General features: G+C 57.1%; 1 protein-coding gene across 2 annotated transcripts; it reads left to right on the top strand.

The window, feature by feature from the left end:
• Nucleotides 1-25,153, top strand: TTC38 (tetratricopeptide repeat domain 38). Of its 2 annotated transcripts, XR_009533809.1 has the most exons (15): nt 1-286; nt 1,319-1,396; nt 3,812-3,893; nt 5,263-5,434; nt 6,279-6,452; nt 7,726-7,801; nt 11,219-11,338; nt 14,162-14,221; nt 15,069-15,107; nt 17,076-17,157; nt 18,926-19,091; nt 20,208-20,367; nt 20,586-20,659; nt 22,845-24,715; nt 24,968-25,153. XR_009533809.1 is itself a non-coding variant. In XM_060113108.1 (14 exons), exons 1-14 carry the CDS (start codon nt 254-256, stop codon nt 22,936-22,938), a joined length of 1,410 nt encoding a protein of 469 aa, XP_059969091.1. In that variant the 5' UTR covers nt 1-253; the 3' UTR covers nt 22,939-25,153. The 2 variants fall into 2 exon arrangements, 1 of the variants encoding a protein (XP_059969091.1); XM_060113108.1 differs by having other exon boundaries at nt 22,845-25,153.
• The last annotated feature ends 97 nt before the right edge of the window (nt 25,154-25,250 follow it).

The following is a 25,250-nucleotide window of genomic DNA, read 5'->3' as shown; positions in this document are numbered from 1 at the left end:
ATGGGGGAGGCGGGGGCGCACACCAAAGCTGCTCGCCTCGAGCTGACTCGAGTTCCCGCAGCCCCGGAGAAAGGCGCCGGAGGGGTCCGCCCGGGGGACCCGGCCCGGAGAGGTGGGTGTGTCCGAAGCGGACCAGTGAGCGAGCGGAGAGCGGGGGCCGCCCCGCCTCGCCCCCGGGCCGCGACTCCCCGCCTGCAATCCGGAAGCCCGCGGCGACGCGCGCAGCCCGCGCCCCCGACACCGACCCAGCACTATGGCCGCGACCGCGCCCCTGCGCGACTGCCAGGTATGCGGAGGCCGCCCCCGCCCGGGTCCCCCGCGGCCCCACGACCCCACGACCCCGGGGGTGGCGGGATCAGCCCTGCCAGGGGTCCAGCGGGGACACGGCCCCCGAGAGACGGGCACGCGTCCGAGGCGCACGGAAGGGACCAGAGGACCCTACTGTGACCCCCGCCTCCGGAATATCTGCGGAGCGGGGCCCCGCCCCGCGGAGACCCCAGGTCCTCCTAAAAAGCTTAGCCCCTTAACGCTGGCGCGACACAGCGGGGACGCTGGGCGTTAGTGAGGGTCTCCCACGGGACCCGCGGGGGCAGGAAGCCTGGGCCCATTTTGCACTTGAGGAAGGGGCGTTCAGAGGAGCGAGGGGACCTGCGCACAGCCACTCCGAGGAGCCGCCCGCTGGGCTGGCCGGAGTAAAGGTCATTTCTCCATACCGGGGAGTCGCCTGTCTGTGCGCCCCTGGCAAGACACCGAGACAGCGATTACAGTGAACAGTTCAATTAGTTGGAGATGTTTCCTGAAGGTTTGAACTATCTGGTAAAATGGGGAGATGAGAGGAATTGTTTTGGTGGTTGGCACCTTGCCAGCCAGGTGGCAGGACCACCCTCCTGGTTTTGACCTCCAGCACTAGCCCTTCTTCTGCCCTGGCAGACCTCCCTGCGGCCTGATCAGGGACTCCTCCTTACTGAGCGTCTGCTCCCTGGCAGACACTTTACAGTCACCCCACATATCCTCCAGAGCCCCATTTCACAGAGGGGCCAGACAGGGGTCAGAGGGAGGACCTTGCCTGAGGGCACTCAGCTGCTTAGAGGCCCCTGGGATTTGCATCAGGATCTGTCCCCCCCAGGGCTCAGCTCTCTCTACACCGCATCATCTATGAAATCTGGGAGTCTGTGCCTGCCCCACAGGGATGGGTCTTATGGGAACCCATACCTGCAGGATGATAGGCATTAGCATCTTCGGTGCTTGGGGGTTGGGGTTCGTGTGTGTGTTTGTTTGGAGGGCTACATGGAATAAGACCCCTTCTTGCTGTGTGTAGGCTTGGAAGGATGCCGGGCTCCCTCTCTCAACCCCAAGCAACGAGGCCTGCAGGCTGTTTGATGCCACCCTGACCCAGGTATGCCCGTGGAGAGAAGTGGTGGCCCCTTCTGTAACGGTCCAGAGGGCGGTTTCTTAAATTGGTGAATGGTTTTTATTTTCTTGAAAACATTTTTTTGGGTGCATCTTACAGCTGCATTTATTCGTGCCGCAAGTAAATGGTACTTCCACGCGTGCACAGTGATGTTCTAGCTCCAGCTAACACAGCTTGCTTAAGTTTACAGCCAAACTGCCTGTCAGCTGATGTGCTCTCCAAGTAAAGCTGGTCAGTGATGACGTGAGCAGGCACGGGACTCGAAGCTTTCAAAACTTTACATCTTTATCCTGATTCTATAAGCAATGCAGCCCGTTAACCCCATTCCTGCCCAAATCTCCTGGTAAACTTGAGTATATGAAGGCTTCCCGGGGACCTGAACGTTCTTCATAATGCTTTGAAGCATGCTTGCACAGGACCAATGGCTCAGGTCGCTCCAAAGCCCCACAGTCGATGTCTCAGAAAGTGATGGATGCTTTTTAAACTGCATGCAGACTTGAGAAATCGACTGCAACAGAATCCATGTACCTGTACCCCCAGGGTGTGGGAACAGTTCTGCCTGCCCAGGGCATGGCTGAGAGGTCCCCCAGGTGGCAGGCGTTGGCCTGTGAGGGTGCTGAGGGTTTGGTGTGGGGCTCCTCCATTTAAGGCATGGGGCCCCTCTCCTGGGGCTAATCTGTGAATATACTGCTCCCACCTATAGCTGTTCTAAGACCTTCCACCGTATTACCAGTCATTTCTAACACCAGTGAAGGAGCCTATAGTCTTAGAACTAGGGGAGTCTCAGAGGTAAGGTCCAAATACTTTGCTTGACAGGTGGGGAAACTGAGGTCCAGAGAGCTGAGCTGACTTTTGCAGTGAGTTAGAGCGGCAGGATGCACCTAGGTCTAGACACACTGATGGAAAACTAGAGCTGGGCTTTTTCAAGGGCAGTGAAATCGCTACCTACTGATTCTGTCCATGCAGCATAAGGGCCAGGGAAGCCTCTAGAAACATAAGGGCCATACAAGAAACAACTGGTGAAATGCCGTCAGCTTGCCAAGGACCTCCACTGTGTGCATTTGAGCTCTTTGTCTATTTGTCCCCTTCCCGCAACTTTTGGCCTCTGCAGAGCACAGTTTGTTGCAGGGAAAGTTCCCCAGTGCAGCGGCAGCCACCCCACCTCTCTCCCCGCCCCTGCTGTGCGTCTGCGTCTCTGTGCCAACTCCCTTGTGTCTTGTTAAAATACATGTGCTAATTCTGTGTAGATGTAAGTTGGACAACTGATAGGGCACATTCTAAAATCTAATGCATTATAATGGTTTTAGGATTTTAAAAAATTAAGACCTGGGCCAGGTATTTTTCATTTAAAACGTGTTTGCTGGGACTTCCCTGGTGGTCCAGTGATTAACAATCTGTCTTGCAATGCAGGAGACGCTGGTTCAATCCCTGGTCGGGGAACTAAGATCCCACATGCCACAGGGCACAAAAGCCCACGCGCCACAACAAGAGAGAAGCCCACCTGCCACAACGAAATAAATATCCCGCGTGCCACGACTAAGACCCGACACAGACAAAAAATAAATAAATATTTAAAAAAAAAATTAGGGGCTTCCCTGGTGGCCTAGTGGTTGAGAATCCCACACGCAGCAATGAAGACCCAACGCAGCCAAAAATAAATAAAATAAATAAATTTATTTAAAAAAATTAGGCATTAGGGCCTCCCTGGTGGCGCAAGTGGTTAAGAGTCCGCCTGCCGATGCAGGGGATACGGGTTCGTGCCCCGGTCTGGGAGGATCCCATATGCTGCGGAGCGGCTGGGCCCGTGAGCCATGGCCGCTGGGCCTGCGCATCCGGAGCCTGTGCTCCGCAACGGGAGAGGCCACAACAGTGAGAGGCCCACATACCGCAAAAAGAAAAAAAAAAAAAAAATTAGGCATTAAAAAAAGACTAGAAACAAATACACCAAATTGTCAAAAATTATGATGAGATGAGATTAAGGATATTTTTGATCTTTTGGCTTTCATGCCTCTTCCTTTCTATAATGAATGTTTACTGTGATTCTTTTTTAAAGGAATGAATAGGAAGTAGCAAGGTTCCTATTTTGGTACCCAATGTCAAGGCCCCTCTTGGGGCTGACGAGGCCGACACTGTGGGCAGGTCACCTGTCAGGAAGAACCTTCCTTTAGATGTTTCTTTTTTGGAAATGGTGGCCTCACCAGCCCTAGAAAATGTGCCTTGAGTTCCTTGTATTCAGTCTCTTCATATGAAATCAACCCAGTTATGTTTTCTTTGAGCTAAGGTCCAGAAAATACCAGTGTTCTAGAAAGAAAAAAAAAAATCAAGGTTTAGAAACAAACCTTCATTTACATGAACTAAAAACTCCCTGGGGACAGCTTTGTTTAACCTTTTAAATTTCAGTACGTAAAATGGACCAATGACCAGAGCCTTGGTGGCATTGAGGGCTGCCTGTCAAAGCTCAAAGCAGCAGATCCGACCTTCGGTGAGTGATGCTTTCCCTGTGTTGAGAAGCTCCGTTTCATGAGTCCAGCCCCTCACTGTTTCCCTGACTGCAGGACTCAGCTGGGTTGGGGAGGGCAGGGCTGGTGGCAGTGACCAGGTTGGGAGGGAGGGAAGGTGATAGCCACCACTGTGCTTGGAGTACCAGCTGCTCCGTAAAGATGCCAGGTTCCATAGAAGGTGTCTTTCAAACGTTCTCCTTAACCGTACGTCAATTGTGCAGGGAAGACACTGATCCCATTTCTCATACGAGGAAACTGAGATTCAGAGAGAGTAGAGAGTAAGAAATATACCCACAGCCACCCAGCTGGTATTTGGGGCACTGGGATCAGACAAGTCTGTCTCAGTCCAAAGCCTGGACCCCTCGGAACACAAGAAGTGGCCACTGCAACCTCTCTGGGCACTAGCGAGGCCAACCCCACAGCAGCTGTGACCGGGAGGGCCGACCTGGTGACAGAGGCTGCCATCACAGGCAAGCCATGTGCGTGGCAGGCACACGGACGGGGTCAGCCCAGTGCATTCTGGAACCCCAGGAGGGTGGCCCAGTGTGGGTGAGGTTCTGGGCTGGGCAGAAGGGCTGAGGACAGGAGGGCAGCAGGGACCCCCACTGTGGCCAGGTCCCACTGAGGGCAAGGGGCGCAGAATAGGGGATGAAGGGAGCTGTCACGGGAGCCAGTGTCCAGGCGTGGCCTCAGGTTCTCCGAGCAGACCCTGGCCCCAGGTCAGAAGCAGGGGCCACATGGGTGGTCCTGGCACTGTGGTTGGGTCCTAGATCCCAAGCGTGGGCCAAGGACTGAATTCCAAACGCCAGCGGATACCCTTCCTCTGTCAAGGTGGGGGCTGGGAAGCCCAGGTAAGACCTGGGGGCCAGCACACCTGCCAGCAGGGTGCTACAAGGGCCACAAGGCGCACCCCCATCTTCCTCGGCCCCCAAGCTCTCAGCCAATGAGAGCAGCCAAGACAGGATCATGGTTTCTTTCCTCTGGGGACCGGCCCCCCAGGAGTCCCCCCCTGGGGACCAGCATCTACCCGGTGGCCCTTGGGAGGCCCTGTGCTGGTGGTAGTGACAGTAGCAGCTGAGAGGGAAGCAAGCGGGGCTCCAGAGGAGCCCATAGGCAGCCCCTAACCAGTTCACCTGGTGAGGGGGCGCAGGTGCTCCACACGTTGGCACTCCCCAGAATGCCCTCCATGAGCCTGGTGAGGAGTTGAGTTCTGGACTGGCGGTGGGGACACACCCTAGCGGCCACCTGGCTTGCCCCTCCTGGGACATTGGGTGTTTATTTCACATGCGGGGCTGGGCTGGGCTGGGTGGGACCATCCGAATCACCAGCTATTTTCCCACCTTCCGCCAGCCCTGGGCCACGCCATCGCTAATGGCCTCATTCTCATTGGCACCGGAAGCTCCGTGAGGCTGGACAAAGAGCTGGACCTGGCTGTGAAGACGATGGTGGAGATTTCCAAAACTCAGCCCCTGACGCAGCGGGAACGGCTGCACGTGTCTGCAGTAGAGACCTTTGCCAAGGGGTGAGGGGCCTCCCTGGGCCAGGGGCTGGTGCTCCGAGGCCACACTGGGTGATGCCACGGGCCGCCCCCACGCCATGCGGAGGGGGCCTCGGGGGGATTCTCACCCTGACTCCCGTGCCCGCCTGATTGAGAATCGCATCCTGCCTGCTGCTGTGTCCTCAGCTGACTGCTGAATGAGGACGTGGTTGGTTAGGACTCCCAGGTTAGCATGCAAAGCAACTTACTGTGTTTCGTTAAATAAATTGGTTATTATTTTCATTACAAAAATAGTAGGACCACAGTACAGAAATAGGTAAGAGATAGGAGAAAGAAGAAAACCCTCGCCCTTATGCTCCTGGCCCTCACACACCTGTGAGCATCTGTCATTCCCATGGCTGTCCGTCCCCCTGTGTGTGGGAGTCCTGACCCTGATGCCTGCCCCCAGGACAGCCCCTGTGTCTGCTTGGGCAGGAGAGATGCCCGCAGAGCTGGGTGACCTGAGCTGATGCTACAGGCGTTCTGAAGCAGTGACAGAGTTCTGTCCTGGTGTTCCTGGCAAGTGGGTACGGATGTCAGCAGAGGGGTGGAATTCCACCTCTCAGGCTTCCTGCAGCTGGTTCACGGTCTCAGGTGAAATTGTCTTTGGTAACTTGTTAACTAGTTTTTTTTTTTTTTTCTTGAATTAGAGAGTAAAACTTCCCACTGAAGCTTTTCAATTTTCTGAGCCACAACCTAACGTAGAAACTTACATGTATCTTTTAACCAGTTCAGTTCAGGCTGTGACACTGGCAGGAAATTAAGCCTTTTCCACTCCTCGTGTGTGAACTGTGTTCAGTGTTGCTGAGAAACTTCTCTTGGCTTCCAGGAACCTTCCAAAAGCCTGTGAGCTGTGGGAACAGATTCTCCAGGACTACCCGACAGACATGTTGGCCCTGAAATTTTCCCACGATGCCTATTTTTACCTGGGCTACCAGGAACAGATGAGAGATTCTGTGGCTCGAATTTATCCCTTCTGGACACCCGACATCCCCCTTAGCAGGTAGCTGCCAGCTGGAAATCACATCGTTTCTGTTTCTTAGTCTCTCTCCTCTGCCCTAAAAACATGGCAACTCTCCTGGCCCTGCCCTAAAACTAGTGAGACTACTGTTGTTATTTCCTAGTTCTTTATAGTGAAAAGGTGGGACTTCCCTGATGATCCAGTGGTTGGAACTTCACGCTTCCCTTGCAGGGGGTGTGGGTTCAACCCCTGGTTGGGGAACTAAGATCCTGCAAGCCGCGAAGCTTGGCCAAAAAAAAAAAAAAAAAAGGTGAAAAGGCTTCACGTCTTCATTTGATCTTTATCCCGTCCTGGGAATGAGGTAGTACTATTATGCACCAGTCAGCACAAGATAATTTTTGCCGCAGTAACAATCATCCTCTAGATCTTTTTCTCCGAAGCTTATTACAGCAAAGGTTAGTTTCTCATTGTCCATCATAGGAGAGCTGAGGCTCCACACCCCTGCCACTGTTGCCCTCCAGGATTCCAGCTGATGAAGTAACTGCTCTCGGGATACACCAGCTGCTAAGAGGGAAAAGAGCTCTCCTGGGGGACTCACAATGGCATTAGTGCTCAGAGTGAAGGGTATGCCCTGCAGCTCCCGAGTCACTGGTCAAATCCAGTCACCCACTCACAGGGGGTCAGGAAGTGCAACTCTACTTTGGGCTGGGAGGAGAGGGAGGCCTGGATTAACCATGAACAGCCCTAGGGACCACCACACATGATCACCTCCGTTGCATTTTAGTCATAGGATTGTTGTGAAGGTCAAGTGGACTAATAGATTGAAGAGCTGTATTAGTCAGGGTTCTCCAGAGAACAGAACCAATAGGATGTGTATATCTGTATCTATATCTATCCTATTTACATATATATATGGAGCAGGGTCGGGTGTATGGGGGGGAAGGTATTTGTTTTAAGGAACTGGCTCCTGTGACTGTGGGGACTGGCAAGTCTGAAATCACTCCAGTCTCTGCCTTTCTCTCCACATGACTGTCTGTCCTTTGTGTGTGTGTCCATGTGTGTCTGTGTCCAAACCTTCCTCCTTCTCCTTTCTCTTATAAGGACATCAGTCATTGGATATAGGGCCCACCCTAATCCAGGATGACCTCATCTTAACTTGAGCTTGATGATGATCTGCAAAGACTCTAATTCCTAGTTAGGGCATATGTTTAAACGTACCATTTTGGGGGAGACACAGTTTGACCGACATGGGTCATGTTGAGGGTTGAACGGTTCTAGTGCACTTTAAAAAAAAATAATTTTCTTCTGTTTTCAGCTACGTGAAAGGCATCTATTCTTTTGGACTGATGGAAACCAACTTCTACGATCGGGCAGAAAAGCTCGCCAAAGAAGTAAGTGGCCCCTTCCTGAGATGCCTGAGCCCTTGTGAAGTGGGGTCAGGTGGAGGAGAGCACGCCAGGCACGCTGCACCCCACCTACTCAGGACCTCGTTTCCTACCAGGAGGGCTCATGTTAACAGATAGGGCAGCTCCCTCCCCTTTCCCCCACCCTGGGTTTGCAAAGCCGCCTTGCTCAGCAAACTCCCCACCCAGGCCATGAAGGCGAATGAGGCCCAGGGAGGTTCCGTCCACCCCTCTTGCTTAGGGTCACACAGAGTGGCAGCTCTGCATGCCCCCAGCTCCGTGTCTCCAGGGCCCACAGTTTGCGCTGCTGGACCCAGACTTTGTAGGTGGGGAAGCAAGTATCAGCGTTACTTCTCCCACCTGGGACCTCACGTTTCTAAGTGTCACTGACTTCACCAAGCCTCCAGGAGCTGACAGATGAGTGATGAGTGAGGCTTGTCGCCGAAAATTCAATGAACTATCAAGTTAAGAAAAAAACAACAAAAAAAAGGGAATTTTATTCAAGCCAAGCTGAGGATTGTAACCCAGGAAGCAGATTCTCAGAAAGTTCTGAGAACTGTTCAGCCTGTTAGAACTCAAAGGTACAGTCATACAGTCATCTGCCTTTTGGAGACAAAGGATCGTACATCAAAATGACATCCTGATATTTTACGTAGAGGTCACCAAGGATACATAGTCCGGATAAGCACAGACAAAGCAAGCAGTGAGTCACCATGACCCCCTGCAGAGCTGGGGAAGCACACGTTCTTTTAAGAACTTACGTTGCTGGCATCAGAAAAAAGGGAAGAATTGACCTTTACAGTCCAGCAGGTACTCCCATCTTTGAGGTGCACTGGTGCATGTGTAACACACGTGCACACTGCACATGAGGGAGGGAGGGAGGGAGGAGGCTCCAACAAGCCCAGAGAGAGAACTTGATGTTCAATTTTTCTTGTCCTGCCTTAAGATATAAATTTTATTTCATCAGACTGCTTCCAGTGGGCCCTGACTTGGCGTTGGGGTCCTGCTGGCCAGCCCTTCTCTTGAGCACCACCCCCATCCGGAGAGAGCAGCGGCCAAGGGTACAGAACAGGGTGGGATGCTAAGCGCTTCCTGCCGGCCCGGGCCCCTCCTTCCCTGCTGGTGGAGATGGGCTGGCTGGCACCGTGGACGTCCCTCGCTTGCAGGCCCGGGAGCCTCAGCATCTCTGGCTCTCAGAGGCCCTCTCCAGCTCCTCCTCTCGCGGGAGTGGAAACTGAGTCCCAGGGAGGGGCCGCCACGCACAAGGGGGTGACAACCACTCCTGTGCCTGGCTCAGGGCTGGCACTCAGTGTACACGCCGCTCCTGTCGGCTCGATCCTCTGCAGTGGGGCATTGAACTCTTCATTGCCCAGAGGAGGGCGACCAGGCCCAGAGAGGCCAAGGCCATGGCCATACAGCTCACAGAAGGCAGAGCCACAGTCCCCCAGGCCACCTGAGCACAGTCCTTCATGCTGCCTGGACAGACCTGCTCCCCAGCACCCAGCCAGGGCTCTCCCCGCAAGTCTTTGCCCTAGTTGGCTCCCAGCACCCCTCCCTGGGAGACAGCTGGCACCCTCCGGGGGCCCACAGGGCCTGTGGGGTCTCTGATGACCACTCTACTTATAGAATAGAGCCCAGATTTGACAGTAGGATGATGGGGTCTGTGCTTTAGCCCTGAGTCAGGCCGCCGAGGGGCACAGGGAGCTTCACGGCAATCTTGGCTCCACAGCCTGGGTGACCAGGCGCCATCATCCAGGGGGTCAGCTGTAGGAAGGTTGCCCTGGAGACCTTGGCAGCTGGACCCTCCCATTGAGTGCCGTCTATGTGGGCACCTGAGGGCTGGCAGGATGGTTCAAGAAGTCAGAGAGTGACCAAAAGGTGCAGGTTCACACCCGCCAGCAGCAGGAAGCGGTGGCACGGGGTGCCCCCCTCTGCTCCCTTCACGCCCCTTCTCCTTCAGGCACCCACACTCTGACCCCAGCACCAGCCCACCACAGATGGTTACTGGGCAAGGCCAGGCTTCTAGGAGAGTGAGGGTGGGCTGCACAGGCTCCACTGGAGTCTGGAGAGGCCTCACAGTAGTGACGCGTGGGCCTTGTCTGCAGGCTGAACGCCCAGGGCAGGAAGAGCAAAGGGCAGCTGTCGGGGAAGGAGAGCGGCAGCCAGAGTTCAGGGTCATGGAGCACTTGATAGACTGAGACTTAGGGCGGAGGCGGGCAGGCCGGGTGCTGGGAGCAAAGTCTGGGGGCAGGCAGGGCCGGATCGCTCTGGCCTTGTAGGCTCTGTCCCAGGGAACCTTGGGAGGGAGACGGTCAGGAACCCCTCAGCGAGGGGTGGGGAGCTTAATCCTAGCAGGGGGATGAGAGCGGCCCTGCTGCCCCGAGCCTCTGCCTTCCACAGCGTGCTTAGCAGGTCCCTTCAGCCTGCTCAGCTGTGCCCCTGGGGTCTCCTGAAGGGTCCTGGTCCTGCAGGGCTCTGCCCCAGGCTGCCCATCGTTCCCTACAGATGTGACCTTTCTCTGTGTCCCCACGTGGACTGGTTGGGCCCATGCAAGTCAGGGCTGCAGCATGGACGTGGGGCTTGCTGGGGACCACCTGCCAGCATAGACCCCACAGCAGGTGCCAGGCCAGGGGTGAAGGTACTGGGCCTTCCCAATTCTGCTTCTGTGAAAGGCGTGGGCGCCTGAGGTGGCAGGGCTGGGGGGACCCCGTGATCAGGTGTGGAGGACCTGGGCTCGTGTGGATGGTCCACAGGCCCATGGTGAGCCTCGGCTTACTGCTCTGTGCCAGGATCCGTAGGCGCTCAGTAACCATGAGCTAAACTACCTGCCGTGAGATGGGAGTCGGACCTCGTGTCCCACCTGCCGTGTCGTCACCGTCAAGTCCAACAGTCATCGGAGTAGCTCTTGTTGTTACTAGCAGTGATACCAGAACGAGCCCGGAAAGCCACACATGTGGTCCTTGCATGTGTGCTAGTCGGGAGGGGCAGCCGAGAGCCCCTGGAGCACACACACTCAGTGTCCACTGGCCTCCGCGGCAGTTGCGAGAGGAAGGCGGCCTTAAGTCTCACCACAGGGGAAACTGGGCAGTGACTCAGCTGTATGCAGGGGGCTGGGGGCCAGGGGCTTGGATGAGCCCCTGCTTTGGAGAGACCCCAGTGCCACCCAACTGTGTGGGCCCGGGCAAGTCACTTAGCCTCTCTGAACCTCAGTTTCCTCATCTGTGAAATGGGCAGTGATACCCTCTCTGGCAGCATCTGGTGTTTGGTCAACGGGCTGGTCTTTGGGGTCGTTATTTTGAGGCAGAGCCCCTGCACAGCCTGGGGATGCCTTGTCACCGGGCAGCCTGACTCACCCACGTTATCTCGACTTGTCCCCCACCCGACCCCCACACCCCCGCCACGTAGGCTTTATCTGTTAACCCGACGGACGCGTGGTCGGTGCACACCATCGCCCATATTCATGAGATGAAAGCAGAGGTCCAGGATGGATTGGAGTTCATGCAGCGCTCAGAAACCCACTGGAAGGTACGATTCCTGTCCGTCCACCTGCCTGGAAAATTCTGTTTGTTCCCCCAAGTTAAGCCAGGGATTAACAGATGGAGTTACAAGGCGTGGCTTAGTTCTGGGGAAAACTCATCTTCCACTTGGAGGCATTTCTGTCAAGCCACCGAATCCCCTGGGAACCCCACAGCTCCCCAACATCTGCTGATGTTTTGAAGGTGTTTCTAGAATTGGTTGTGGCCTGAGGTTGTAGAAGGAATGGATGAGAAAGGGGAAACGAGAGCCCACCAGGGGTGAGAACTGTGAGCTCACTGGCCAGCAGACTCGACACAGACCCCAGAACCAGAGAGCGTCCTCAGGGAGCACGTGGTGCAGCCAGGGGTTGACGGGAGGGATGACGGCCCCACCACTGTCGGTGGGGCTGGTGTGCGGGGTCAGGGCCCTGGTGGGGCAGCAGCGTGGGTGCCATCCAGACCCCTCAAGCCCTTCCAGACCCTTTCCTGGGGCCTTAACACCCAGGGGCCTCCCTGCTCCCACCCCCGGCGCCTGCCTGCGCCCAGCCGCTGTGGCCCTTCCTCTGCACGCACCTGTTGTCCTTGAGTTTGTCTCTGGCATGCAGCCTGGCTACCTGTCCAGGTGCGGTCTGCTGCCCTGCCCTTCTCTGTGCTATGGTGGGCTTCCCAGGGCACCGCCGGCCACGACAGTGAGTCTCTGCCAGGGCCTGGCACCGGGCAGCAGATGCTCAGTGATTGAGCAAACCACGGAGAGACCAGGAACCAGGCAGGGAACAGGGGACTGGCATGGTCACCTCAGTTCCTCCCAGCAGGTCCCTGGCCTAGGACAGGCCAGCAAGAAGTAATTTACAAGAAGGCAGATTCCTGGCTTCTCCAAGAGGGGTATTAAGTAGAGCAGGCGAACTGGTGTAAGAGAACCTTTGAGAACTATAATCTCATTAGATTCACACTCAGATCTTTTTTTTTTCTTCGGCTGCTTTGGGTCTTTGTTGCTGCACATGGGCTTTCCTTAGTTGCAGCAAGCAGGGGCCACTCTTCGTTGCAGTGCCCGGGCTTCTCATTGCGGTGGATTCTCTTGTTGCAGAGCACAGGCTTCAGGCGCGTGGGCTTCAGTAGTTGTGGCTCACAGGCCCAGTAGTTGTGGCTCGCGGGCTCCAGACGCGCAAGCTCAGTAGTTGTGGCTCACGGGCTTAGTTGCTCCGCGGCATGTGGGATCTTCCCAGTCCAGGGATGGAAACCGCGTCCCCTGCATTGGCAGGCAGATTCTCAACCACTGCGCCACCAGGGGAGCCCCCAGATCTTTTTAAGGATCCCCGAACGCTGGGCACGAGCTAGGCCGTGGGTGGGGGTGGGGGTACAGTGTGGGTCGGACCCTTGTCCTCAGGCTCCCCGGCAGGTGCTGAGTCTGGGTGGAGGGAGCGCAGAGTTGCCGTGTCCTCTGAGGGGCAGGCCGTGGAGGCCTGGCCAGGGCCAGGTCATTTGTATTCCACTTACTTCCTGCTCCCAGACTCCGATTTTCCTGGGCCTGGGTGCTTGAGGCCTGGCTCCACCAGAGAACGCGATCCCTTTGAGCCTCGGTTTCCTTACCTGAAAACCTGCTGTTGCAACAACTGTGAAGCCCTTGTCCCGAAGGAGTCCCCATCGGTGTTAGTCCGACTGTAACAGGCAGCCCGAGGTGGCTGGGGCCATCTCCAACAGGCGCTCGTCCCCTGATGCCTGCATACGTCCCTGCAGTGGCTCCTGCCAGCCTGTGGCCTGGCTGCACAGCCCTGGGGTGGACAATGTGGCCTGGGGCTCCCTTTCCTCCTCCTCCAGCACCTGCCCCAGGCATTTGGCTGTGGCTCAGTCCAGTCTCCAGTCACTGCGCCAGGCTGTGCCCCACCCTGGGGACCCCACTGAGAGTCCCACCCAGACCTCTCTGTCCTCAAAAAGCCCGTCAAGTGGAGCGAGCAGTTACCTAGCAGCGCATGACCGCACCATGCCAGGGGCATTCTTGGGGATGTGGAAACCCAGAGGAGACATCTCACCCAACTGGGCTTGAGGGAGAAACAGTCAGGGAAGGCTTCCTGGAGGAGGCAACGTATGAGCTGAGTATTGCAGGGCGAGTAGGTGTTTGCTAGGCAGAGGACAGGGAGATGTAGGATCAGCTTAAGCAAAGGCGCCAAGGCCTACAGTGGCCTGTAAGGGAGAGGGGAGTTGGGTGGGTTGGCACCCTCAAATACAGGTGCCAGGTAGACGTGGGCCGTGGAGGAAGCATCGTCAGTTCCTTTCCAGGAGATGGGAGGTGGTATCCAGGCAGAGAAGGAAGTGTCAGCCGCAGCCCCGTAGGCTAGTGTTCATGGTAGGGCCAAAAGCGTACCAGCTGCAGCCGTCTAGATGTCACCCCATTCCCCTTATTCTGTGGGCTCTGACAGGACCTGCAGGGAGTTTGGCCCTGGGCTCACTGATCCGTAGGGTTTTACTGGATGCATTGCACTGTTTGGATGCAGTGGGCCCCTGCAGCCATTTGGATAGACTTATTCATTTTCTCCACTCCACACCTAAGGAAGGTGAGGCTTTGGTTCTCCTGCCTTCTCGCTCTGGGGCTAAGATGCCAGCCTGCCTCAGCCTCAGCATCCTCAGAAAATTCAGGCACACCACTCACCGAGGCTCAGAGCCAAAGGAGAAGATGGGGCGTGGACTCACCGGCACAGGCCGGCCAGGGCGGGTGCCTGAGAAGTGTTACCTGCATTCAGAGCTGTGGCGCTCTGCATTGGCACAAAACAACAGCTGCTTCCCCCCTCCCCCCAACAGGCTGTCAGATTTTTCTCTCATTCTCTCGTTCTTTCCCCAGGACTCTGATATGCTTGCTTGTCATAATTATTGGCACTGGGCTTTATATCTGATTGAAAAGGTAAGATGACCGGCTGTCTTATCCTATAAAGATGTCCAAGGAAAGAAGTATTTTTCTACCTTTTGCTGTACTTTGTATCCTGTGGAGGAGTACGGTGTGATTGCACATTTCAGTGGTGTCCTGATGCAACAGAGCATTCATGGTTTCAAAGAGCTTTTCAGGCTTAAACTACTTCAGGTACTTTGCACTGTCTGGACTTGGAAATCATGTGTATTGTGTGCCATTTGTGGAGACAGGGTAGCCCGAGCGCCTGCCGCTGTAGTGGACTGCTAGGCTCCCACCTCACGGATGTAGCTGAATGAACCATGAGACCCTCCGAATGCTTTGCCCCAGTGGCAATGAGGGTGTAGGGACACCTTGACCCCAGTGATTCCACCACTGGGTCCCATTTATAAGGGTTTGTCTTACAGTTTATTGTAGAGAAAATCTAGAAGCTCCCTAAATGTCCAAAGAGAAATGCTTGGAAGGCGAGGACCCTGTAATCACAGGCCGAATGCAGTGATACAGTGTCTCCAAGAACGCAGAGAACCCAACTGAATGGGCAGTAAGGAAAATAAAGGGAAAAACAATCCTAGAAGAAACACATGAAAAAGCTGGCAGCCGCTTGACAAGAGCTTCATAGGAAGAATAATGCTTTCGCAGAAAGGGCTCCCTTAGCAGCAGCAGCTGCTGCTGTGTCTTCTACACGGGGGAGCGAAGGGCTGGGGCAGAGGTGGGTTCCTCTCCTCCCATCCTGAGACCCACCACGGCTGTGGGGCGGGGGCTTTGTCGAGGCCATTTGCAATTCATGTCTCAGCATCACATTTCACCTCCTCCACGTGTTAATCCGGGAACTTCATTTTTCCAGGGCGAATACGAGGCCGCATTGACCATTTATGATGACCACGTAAGTCCACGCTTGCACCCGATTTGGTTTACTGCAGCGATTTACCCTTCAGTCTCTAACAGATCTTTGAGCCAATCAGTATTACCCCAGCCAGACCCACAGCTGGAGCAAGAGCACAGCTCCTGTGTAAGACCTCACGGCATTGATTCTCTCGCAGAGTGGTGTTGAAACCCAGAATGGGATTTGACTCTGTTTGCCCATGGGCATTGGTAGATTGCACATCTCATTTGGTCATCTCTGAAATCTCAGGCTTCCCTCCAGTCATTTTATTATTTTATTTTATTTTATTTTTAAATGTATTTCTATGTTCTTTTTTAAAAGAAATTTATTTATTTATTTATTTATTTATGGCTGCGTTGGATCTTCGTTGCTGCACGCAGGCTTTCTCTAGTTGTGAGAGCAGGGGCTACTCTTCCTTGCGGTGCACAGGCTTCTCATTGTGATGGCTTCTCTTTGTTGCAGAGTATGGGCTCTAGGCGCTCGGGCTTCCATAGCTGTGGCTCACAGGCTCCGTAGTTGTGGCCCGCGGGCTCTAGAGCTCACGCCTAGTAGTTGTGGCGCATGGGCTTAGTTGCTCCCGGCATGTCGGATCTTCCCAGACCAGAGCTCGAACCCATGTTGCCTGCATTGGCAGGCGGATTCTTAACCACTGCGCCACCAGCGAAGTCCCCCTCCAGTCATTTTAGATTGCTTTTCTTTGGTTAAAAACATTGATCTGCCCATAGGAGTTGTTTTTTTTTTTTTGGCTGAGCCACGCAGCTTGCGGCACCTTGGTTCCCTGACCAGAGATTGAACCCAGGCCATGGCAGTGAAAGCGCCCAACCCTAGACCACTAGATCATAAGGAACTCCCAGGAATTTTTTTTTTTTATTACAGACTTTTTTTTTTTTTTTATTTGGCTGCATTGGGTCTTCGTTGTTGTGTGTGGGCTTTCTCTAGTTGCAGTGAGCGGGGGCTACTCTTCATTGCGGTGCGCAGGCTTCTAATTGCGGTGGCTTCTCTTGTTGCAGAGCATGGGCTCTAGGCACGTGGGCTTCAGTAGTTGCGCCACGTGGGCTCAGTTGTTGTGGCTCACGGGCTCTAGAGCGCAGGCTCAGTAGTTGTGGTACATGGGCTTAGTTGCTCCGCGGCATGTGGGATCTTCCCGGACCAGGGATTGAACCCACGTCCCCTGCATTGGCAGGTGGATTCTTAACCACTGAGCCACCAGGGAAGCCCCCCAGGAATTCTTTTTTCTGTAGTAAAATATACATACCATATTTTACCGTTTTAATCAGTTTTGAGTGTACGCTTCTGTAGCATTAAGTATATTCACGTGGTTGTGCAGCCATCACCACCATCCATTTCTGGAACTTTTTCATCTTTCCAAACTGAAACTCCTGGCCTACTAAACACTAACTCCCTATTCCCCCTCCCTCCACCCCCTAGGTATGTTTAAGAGGGAAAAAAAAAGCCTAACTTGCAACTGCTGGGGACCCCACCATGGGCTTAATAGCAGAGCCTGGGGTCACAAAAATGCTTGTAATTTGAGGATCTAAACCCCAGAGAAAAACACTCAGTAAAGTTTCCTATAAATCATCCTCTCGAGTTGTCGGGATTTCGTAGTAAAGAGTGAAGGGTGACAAGAGCTGTGTGCCGTGAGATGTAGACCAGCTGAATGTGGAATCGTGGTCGGGCGAGATGATTCTCTGCCATCATAGTCCAGGGCTGGGGGCAGGAGGTGACAGGTGCCAGGGCCCGGCAGGTGCTCCCCCAGGTGCCAGTGCGGTGGGCTCTTTCTCAAGTCTGTCCAGTGTCCCTTGGGCAGCTGGAGCGGTCCAGGCCCTTGGAGAGGGGAATGGCCCTGAGAGTTGGTGGTGGCTCCTGTTGGCTGAGGGCTGGCTCTTACCAGGCCCTACACACAGCCCAGATGGGTGGACTCTGGCCGTCCCTGCAGCCCCTCATCCCCTCTGTGCCCTTGTCTTCCAGATCCTCCCCAGCCTGCGGGTCAGCGGGGCAATGCTGGACGTGGTGGACAGCTGCTCCATGCTCTACCGGCTGCAGATGGAAGGTACCCGGTCTGGCCTTCTCCTCTGGCTCTTCTCCTCCCACCCGACGGGACGGTGCCACGGCCTGGGCTCAGGCCGGCAGGAGCTCATTAGCGAGTTTCTCCAGGGCCCACTCCTGGTCCGGGGTCGGTGCGGCTTCAGGTACCAGCTCTGCGGCTGCCTTCCAGCTGGCCTGAGGCCAGTGGGCCAGGCCACTGCTGCCCTTTCTCCCAGTTCCCTCCGCTCCTCGGTGTGCAGGCCTCAGGCTCCGAATCCTGCTGGCACCTGCCGTTCCCACAGCCTACCTGCCAGGCCTGCACGGCACAGGTGGTGCCTGGCCACCTGTCTTTGGGTGCCACCTCAGTTTCTCAACTCCCTGGGATTTCAGAGGGAGGGTTTTCCCAACAGTGTCATGCAGTGCTCTTCAGGGAGCCTGGATGGGGTTGCCCATAGCCCTGAGGTCTACGGAAGGCTTATGGCCAACCACTGGGGTACCAGATAGCTCTCCCCTCTCCCCCAGGCTCATCAGAGCCAAACCTGTACCCACTGTAGGTCCTGGGTCAGTGGGGATGAAGCCCGGGCAGGACTGGCTGTTTCCGGGGGCTCTGGGAAGGCTTCCTAGAGGAGGTGAAATGTGAGCCATGGAAGGGAACGTAGGGTTTTGCCGGGTGGCGACAGGACAGGATGTTACAGGTGGGAGGCAGCCTATCTGAAGCCCCCAGGACCCAGAAGCCAGTGGCCTGTCATGGGGATGAGTGACGGAGTGTGGGGGTCCGTGCGCTCAGAGGAGCAGAGGCGGCTGAGAGCTGGGGAGGGAGGGGAAGAGTGTGGCTTTCATCTGGGTCTGCGGGGAGCCCGCGGGGCAGGGCTGGCCGGGCTCTGTCCAGCAGCGGGGGCTGAGCCAGGGGAGGCCGGGCTGGAGGCCGGGGCATCCGTGAGGAGCTGGGAGAACAGTGAGGGGCTCTCACGGCCGTCCAGGGGATAAGGCCGGGACACCGGAACCCAGGCTGGTGGAGGCCTGTGTCTCTGTCCAGCCAAAACCATCCGGAACTCGGTGGAGAGGGGAGGGGCCTGGGGGCAGTTGAGTCCTGTTGACCCTTCGCCTGTGGAGGCGCAGCCTGGGCCCCCCTGAATTCGCCTGAGGAGGGGTCCGGCCTGGAGGCTGGGAGGCACGGGGTGGGTGCCTCGGGGCCGGTGGAGGGAAGAGGAAGGCCGCTTGCTCCCTCAGCATGCAGAGTGGAAACTTCAGAGCTGCGTCCAACTGACAGGCGGAGAAACGGAAGTCAAGGGCAACAACAAGGTCACGGGAGGAGCCCGCTAGGAGCAGTAGGAAAACTCGGGTAAAACTTTCAGGAGTGGGGAGGGACAGGAGGCGGGAGGCGGTGGTGGAGAGTGGAGCAGCGGAGGGACTGTCCAGAGCCGGAGATCCAGACCCAAAGGCGGAAGGATGCTTTTCATGAATTCCGCTGTGCTGTGCTGTGTCAGGTGCCTGCCCAGTGAGAACCAGGGGAAGGATTTTTAAAGTGGTTTGGGGTTTGTCAAAGGGTCCAGAGACCTCATTTAATACCCTTCCATAGCTTTTTTTTTTTTTAATTTGCTTTCTACCTTACCCGTCTGCCGCTTTTATGATTAAACAAAGTTAATATAAACCGGCCCCCAAAGCCTAAGCCCGAGGCCAGACACCACCTGCCAGCGTCACCCAGCCTTGTCACCTGGAGCCACCCGTGGGTGCCAGAGGCCCGTGTGCACAGCGCTCGTGTCAGGCCTGCGGGTGTCCTCCCGTGTCCCCAGGGGCGTCTGTGGGTGAGCGGTGGCAAGATGTTCTGTCTGTGACCCAGAAGCACAGCCGAGACCACATCCTGCTCTTCAACGATGTACACTTGCTGATGGCGTCCCTGGGCGCTGGGGACTCCCGGACCACGCAGGAACTGCTGACCACCCTGCGGGATGCCAGCGAGTACGTGGAGGGCCCGGAGCCACCAGGGGGTCCCCCACCCTGCTGAGAGGGCCCTGGGGGGCTGGAGGCCCCACTGGTGGGTACAGCTGCACAGACACCCTTGGAGGGCTGCTCTCAGGTGTGCGCCTCCTGGGTGTTTGTCCCCGTAGGTGTGCATCCCCCGCAAATGTGTGCCCCCAGGTGTCCAATCCCCACCCCCCGCCTGGGCGTGCGTCCCCGCGGGATGTGCCCTGCGAGGGTATAGTTGGCTCCCCCAGGACACAGAGCAGCCTCTCCATCCCCTAGGCCTCAATGGCAGTGTCACGCGCAGGGGATGCGGCGAAGCCCTGGAACCAGAGAGACCCGCCGCTTACAGGGCCTCAGCTCTCTGACGTGAGCCTGTGTCCTCATCTGGGACAGGCTGGTAGGAGAGTGAGGGGCAGTGATGTGATGACACACACCCAGCACAGTTCCTGAGCCGGTCCCAGTCACAGCGGGGGCCAGGGAGAGTCCAGGGAAGCGGGCTCTGCACCGCACAGGCCACCAAGGAGGTGGCCAGCCCTTGTCTCCTGCCTGTAGGGCTAGAGCTGTGGGACCCATGAGCCCTGGTGGTTTGTCCCGGGCGCCTGGGGGAGGGTAGCCACCCATGGCCTCTTGCCCTGCCCCTCCTCCCAGGGCTGAACTGCATGAACTGCGGGCTTTGGCTGGGGACGTAGCTTCAGGCCCCCAGCCCTCACGACCCAGATCAACCACCACCTGAGGGCAACGGGAAGACAAAGCCTGCCACAGCTGTTCACTCCGGGGGCTGGTGCCAACTCCAGTGCCAGCCTTTACCTGCATTGCCCTGCGAGGGTGGCACTGCTACTCCCACTTTACAGATGAGCAAACCGAGGCCAGGCGTGGGGCATCTGCCCAAGGCCACGTCGCAGTTGAACTGAGTTTAGAGCCCAGTTCTCTCCCCTCCCTGGCGGCTTGTCCTCTGTCAGGTCACCTGATCAAAGCACCTACTGTGTCAGGCATGGAGCCAGGGATGCCGGGCTGAGGAGGAGACAGCCCCCACCTCAGGCGCCAGAGTCGGGGTGGGGGGCGCAGCACGAGGCCCTGCAGGACTCTGAGGGCACCCTCTCGGGCTGGCAGGTCCCCAGGGGAGAACTACCAGCACCTCCTGGCCCGCGACGTGGGGCTGCCCTTGTGCCAGGCCCTGGTGGAGGCCCAGAGCGGGAACCCCGACGGCGTGGTGGACCTGCTCCTGCCCATCCGCTACCGGATTGTCCAGATCGGAGGCAGCAACGCCCAGGTGAGCCAGCAGCTGCAGCGCGAGGGCCAGGCCGGGAGCCCCTGGGCCCCACAGCCTGTCTCTGCGGTGTTGGCGCCACAGTGGGGGAGAGTCCTTGTCGTTCACACCCCCCAGTAAGCTTGTCCCTGAGAACAGGCCAGCCTGCAGCGGGGAGGGGGCAGGCGTCCCTATCCCTCATCCCATGTCACAGAGCCTCACGTGCCCACCTGACCTTTCAGAGAGACGTCTTCAACCAGTTACTGATTCACGCAGCCTTAAACTGCTCGTCCGGCATCCACAAGAACGTGGCCCGGTGAGTTCCTCATTCTGGTCCCAAAGCCCAGCTGGGAAGGACCCCGAGCACAGCCCCCTCTCACTCGGGGTCTCCCCACAGGCTTCCAGGTGCCCAGAGGCTCCTATCTCCTTTGGCCCGAGGTGGTGCCCACCTCTGAGGCAGAGATGCGAGGCTACGGGGGTGCCTGGTTCTCCCCCTGTGAGCATCTTCAACTTGACCAAAGGATCTGACCACCCCCACCCCCAGGCCCACCCTCCTGCCCTCCTAGCCCACTCCTCATTTCTGGCCACAGTGAGCTACAGTTACTCTTTCAGGCTCCTGGGCCTTTGCACGTACCACACCCTCTGCCTGGGACATCCTTTCTTCTCTTGCACCTGCCGACACCTACCGATCCTTTGGGTCTCAGCTCACGTTCTCCTACCTGTGCTGGGTGCCGGGGGCGGGGAGGGGAGTGGTGGGCAGGAGACCCAGGCCCAGGCTGCGTGGAGCTTACCTCTCCTGTGGGAACTGACACGAGGCAACCAATCCCACAAATATGTGTAAAACTGCCACGAGGGTGGGCGTATTGCCCAAGACGCTGTGATGAGTGGGCGGGGGTCGGGAGGGAGGGTGCCTGGTGGAGGTGACATTCTCAGGGAGGCCTGAAACCAAGCGAGTTTAACCAGGCCAGGGGTGATCTGGTTAGGAGGAGGGGTGTGGCTGGAGGATTGGGGGTGTCAGGGTAGGGGCACCCCAAGAAGAAAGCTCCGCCCGTGAAGCCAGCCATCGCCAGCAGCCTTCGCTGTCCCACACCCCATTCACCTCGACCTGCACCAGCCCCTATGCTTCTGGGGTGAGATGTGACCCCCCCCATCCTTAGGCCCTCCTGGAATGCCGAGGGGAAAGAGGGGAGCCAAGGGGTGCCGGGTGGGCAGAAGGGGTGTCATGAGGCCCAGTGAAGCTGCCGCTGCAAGTCCAGGCTGCACTGTGGGGCCCAGGAGACCCTTGCTGGGTGCTCGAGGTTAGAGGTCAGGTGGAAAGCGCCAGTGTCCAAGCACAGGCACGGGCGGCCCACGGTGGGCAGGGCCCAGCTGCCCCGACGACCGTTCCAAAGTGAGCAGTGCAAGTGCTGGTGAAACAGGTGTGGACGCCGTGTCACACCTGAGTCTGGATGGACACGCTAGAAATGGTCAAACCCTCGAGCGCCCTGGACACGTGCCCCTTGCTGTCCCCCTCTGTGGCCACGTGCAAAACCGCACGCATTCCTCTAGTGGTGGAGCCGCTTGGGGAGCTCCAGGCCTGGTGTGGCACCTCTGGCAGCTGGGCAGGGAGGGTGGGGCCCTTTGGACAGAGAGGAGGGTGCGGGCTTGAGCGGGGGAGCTGGGGCCGGCACATGGGTGGGGTGACAAGGTCCACGCTGGGGGGCGGGGGGCGCAGTAGGGTGTCTGCCCCTGGGAGTGCCAGGGGAGCCTGCTGCTGTCGGGGTGACGCACGCCCCCTCCTGGTGCCCTCCTGCCATCCTCACACGGCTCAGCTCCCCTCCCGTCCAAGGTGGAAACCCTTGGCCCCCTGCCATGGTGTCCCTGCCCCAAGTGCCAGGCCCCGGCCCCTTAGCCGCACCCTCAGCACACAGAATCGCTGTGGTCAGTTGTTTGGGGTCTTTGCCTTAAATGATTCTCTCTTTGTTGAAAGTTCGATTTTTCCCACACAATCTCTTCTGCCACTCGCTTTCCTGGAACATCCTCAGGCGTGGCTCTCCCTCCCATCCCCACAGTCGTGCTCTACCCTCTGGTCCCAGCATTCCGTATGGCGGGAGGATGGGCCCCAAGTTCCTGGGGCAGACGAGGCCATGGGGATGTGCTCACCCTGAAGTTTTCTGCCCTCGGGCATCGCTGGGAGCATCGTCAGGATGCTCTTTGAACACCGGATGTCCTGGGCCAGTGTGAGCACACGGGGCTCTGGAGTCCACGCTTTCTCATCCTCACATCTCCGCCCACCTTCCCTCTGGTCCCCACCCCTGGCATCCTGCCTCTGGGCCTTTGTCCCTCTAGTCCCCTCTGCCGTGATGCCGTCCCCTCCCTCCACCACTTGGGAAGGGGAGCATCTTGCTCTCTGCCACTTTGGCCGCAGCCCGTGCTGCCTGTGTCCTGCCTTGGGGTGGAGGGACCATCCGCCCCCCACATTCTAGGAGGTTCCAACACAGAGCCTGTCTCTGTTTCCCCAGGAGCCTTCTGATGGAGCGAGACGCCTTGAAGCCTAACTCCCCGCTGACTGCGAGGCTCATCCGCAGGGCGGCCGCCGTCCACCTCCTGCAGTGAGCCAGCCTGGCCGCCTGCCCCGCGGAGCCTCCCTGGCCATCAGACCAGCTGCCACACTGGCTTCGCAGGGTTACAAGTAGCTGGAGCCTGTTGATTAGGCCTGTAAAGCGTGAAGCCCTGTAACCAGCAGCGTTACAGGAAGAGGGGACAGAAATCAATTTTCAACATGATTCTGAATCTTCTAATCCTCGTTAAGGGCCAGGGTGCAGTTTTAAGCAGTCAGGGCTGAGGTGGGGACCGCTGTTCCGCTTGCCTTGCAAATTGTATTTTCCCAGGGGACCCTTATACCTTCTGGTCGGTCAAGGGTCGGAAGGGTTGGTGCTGGGCTCAGCTAGGGAGGGGAGTCTCCTACGCAGCCCCTGGGGGCACCCCTCCCCCCCAGCCTAGGCTGCCCCTGGGATAAACCCCTTCATTCTGTCTTCCTCCCTGTATTCCAGGCAGGTTCTGTTGTCTGACCTTTTGGGTGAGGGTACCGGGGTGGGGGGGAGTGACTTGCCCAGGGTCAAAGCTAGCGGAGGCCCTGCTGACATTCACCCCAGGCCCCTGTGCTTCCTGGGAGAGGGACCCCCATCTTGCTGCCTGGGGCCTCGGCCCTTCTGCTGTCTCTGCAGAGATGTCCTCAAGCTTCTCCCTGGGCTTTGGTGGCGCTGGTTTGGGCTTGTTTTCTCTTTATTCTAAGCTGCACTTCGTAAAGGGGCCTTGGGTACCTGGTTTCCTTTGTCAGCCATGCTTTTAAGCATGGGAATGCACACTCACTGAGCTGGTGGTGTGCTTTCTGGGGTGTGAGGATCGAGCTCAGAGGTTGCCTTGCTGTGGCAAAAACCAAAGCATTGTGACGTGGCTTGAACAAGAGCTGAGCCAGTTTTATGAACGCTGCCTCGGTCTCCTTCCCCATTGGTAACCTGGCCCTGACGGCCCCCCACCAACCCCGAGCACGCTGCAGGTCTCAGGAGAACGTGCCAACTCAGCCGTGCTGTGAGGGGCGATCCCGGCCCATAGATGTTTCTCAGGTTCCTTCAGTGCAAACTGAACTTAGCTAGAGACTCACGGGGGCAGGTCTCCTGGGAGACAGCAGACACCTGCAAATCGACTAGACAAATTCCTGGGATTAAAATAAATTAGTTAATCGGTTCCTTTGACTAACTGTTGCTGGGTGGGTATCTTCTATTTGTCAGGCCTGGGCTGGGTCCTGGGGAGACAGGCTTCTCCTTGAATTTGGGTGTGGGGCTGGGCAGTGAGTCAAGAACAGAGTAATTACAATGGGATTTCAGGAGAGGGTCTGTTAATCCCCAGGAGCTAGGGACACAACCCAAGGGAGAGCCAGCCTTCCCATCCTGAGCTGTCCCCTCCTGCCAGTTCCCCTGACAGAGCCTGCCCACGCCCCGTCTGCCCTCCCCGCTCCTGGTTCCAAGCAAGACACAACTTGGCCAGGGAAGCAGGAACCCTGGTCCCTCCTCCAGGAAGGTCTCTGCTCTCCCACTGCAGGCTGGTGCCCCACAGCCCTTGCTATTGCACTTTTCTCCCCAGCTGTGTCCTCCTCAGATCAGGGACAGCATCTGTGTCCCCACATCACCCAGCACAGAGCCTGCATTGACTACCTGTCAGTGAACCCATGACTGGTGAATGATGCCTTGAATGAGTGCATTAAAAAATGAAGCAGAATCTACTGGGGAAAGGAAGAAACGAATCTACAGTGGGTAGGCCATTGATAGAAGAGAGGAGGAGACCAAGAGAAGAGATGGATGAAGATATAGCAGCAACAACTTGTTAACAATTGGTTTGTTTACTAAGCACGTAGTACGTGCTGACGTGATATGGGGGGAAGAGCATCGGGAGTGGGTGTTTGGGGACCCTCGCCCCCAGCAGACGCCCACAGGGCTGTGGGGATCTGACACCTGGGCCAACAGCCCTCGCGTCTAGGACCCTCTGGGCTCCTGACGCAGTGGCCCTGTAGTTGTGAGTCAGGCAAACCCGGGCCTTGGGACCACGGATTGAGCACAGGCCACACCAACCTGGCTGCTGTCTTCAGGAGGCCCTGGCAGGCAGAGGGAAGCGTGGAGCTCCTGGGCCAGTGGGCCCAGCAAAGGCAGCCTGCTGGAAGCTGAGCGGAACCCAGAGAGGCCGCTGGGGGGACAATCCGACCCAGGACCCTCCTTCAAGCCCCTCTCTCCTTCCAGGCCAGCAGCCAGGGCCATTCCTGGACTTCCCTGTTCCTCAAGCTAATAAATTCTTTTTCTGAAGCCAACTTGAAGCTGGTTTTCTGTAACTTGCAATGCAAAGGCTCTTGACCAATACCTGCAGCTGGGATTTGC

The sequence above is a fragment of the Mesoplodon densirostris genome, chromosome 11 (genome assembly GCF_025265405.1).
Source record: "Mesoplodon densirostris isolate mMesDen1 chromosome 11, mMesDen1 primary haplotype, whole genome shotgun sequence".
Classification (NCBI taxonomy): domain Eukaryota; kingdom Metazoa; phylum Chordata; class Mammalia; order Artiodactyla; family Ziphiidae; genus Mesoplodon; species Mesoplodon densirostris.
The sequence above is the reverse complement of the archived record's forward strand: the minus strand, read 5'-3'. Positions and strand labels throughout refer to the sequence as shown.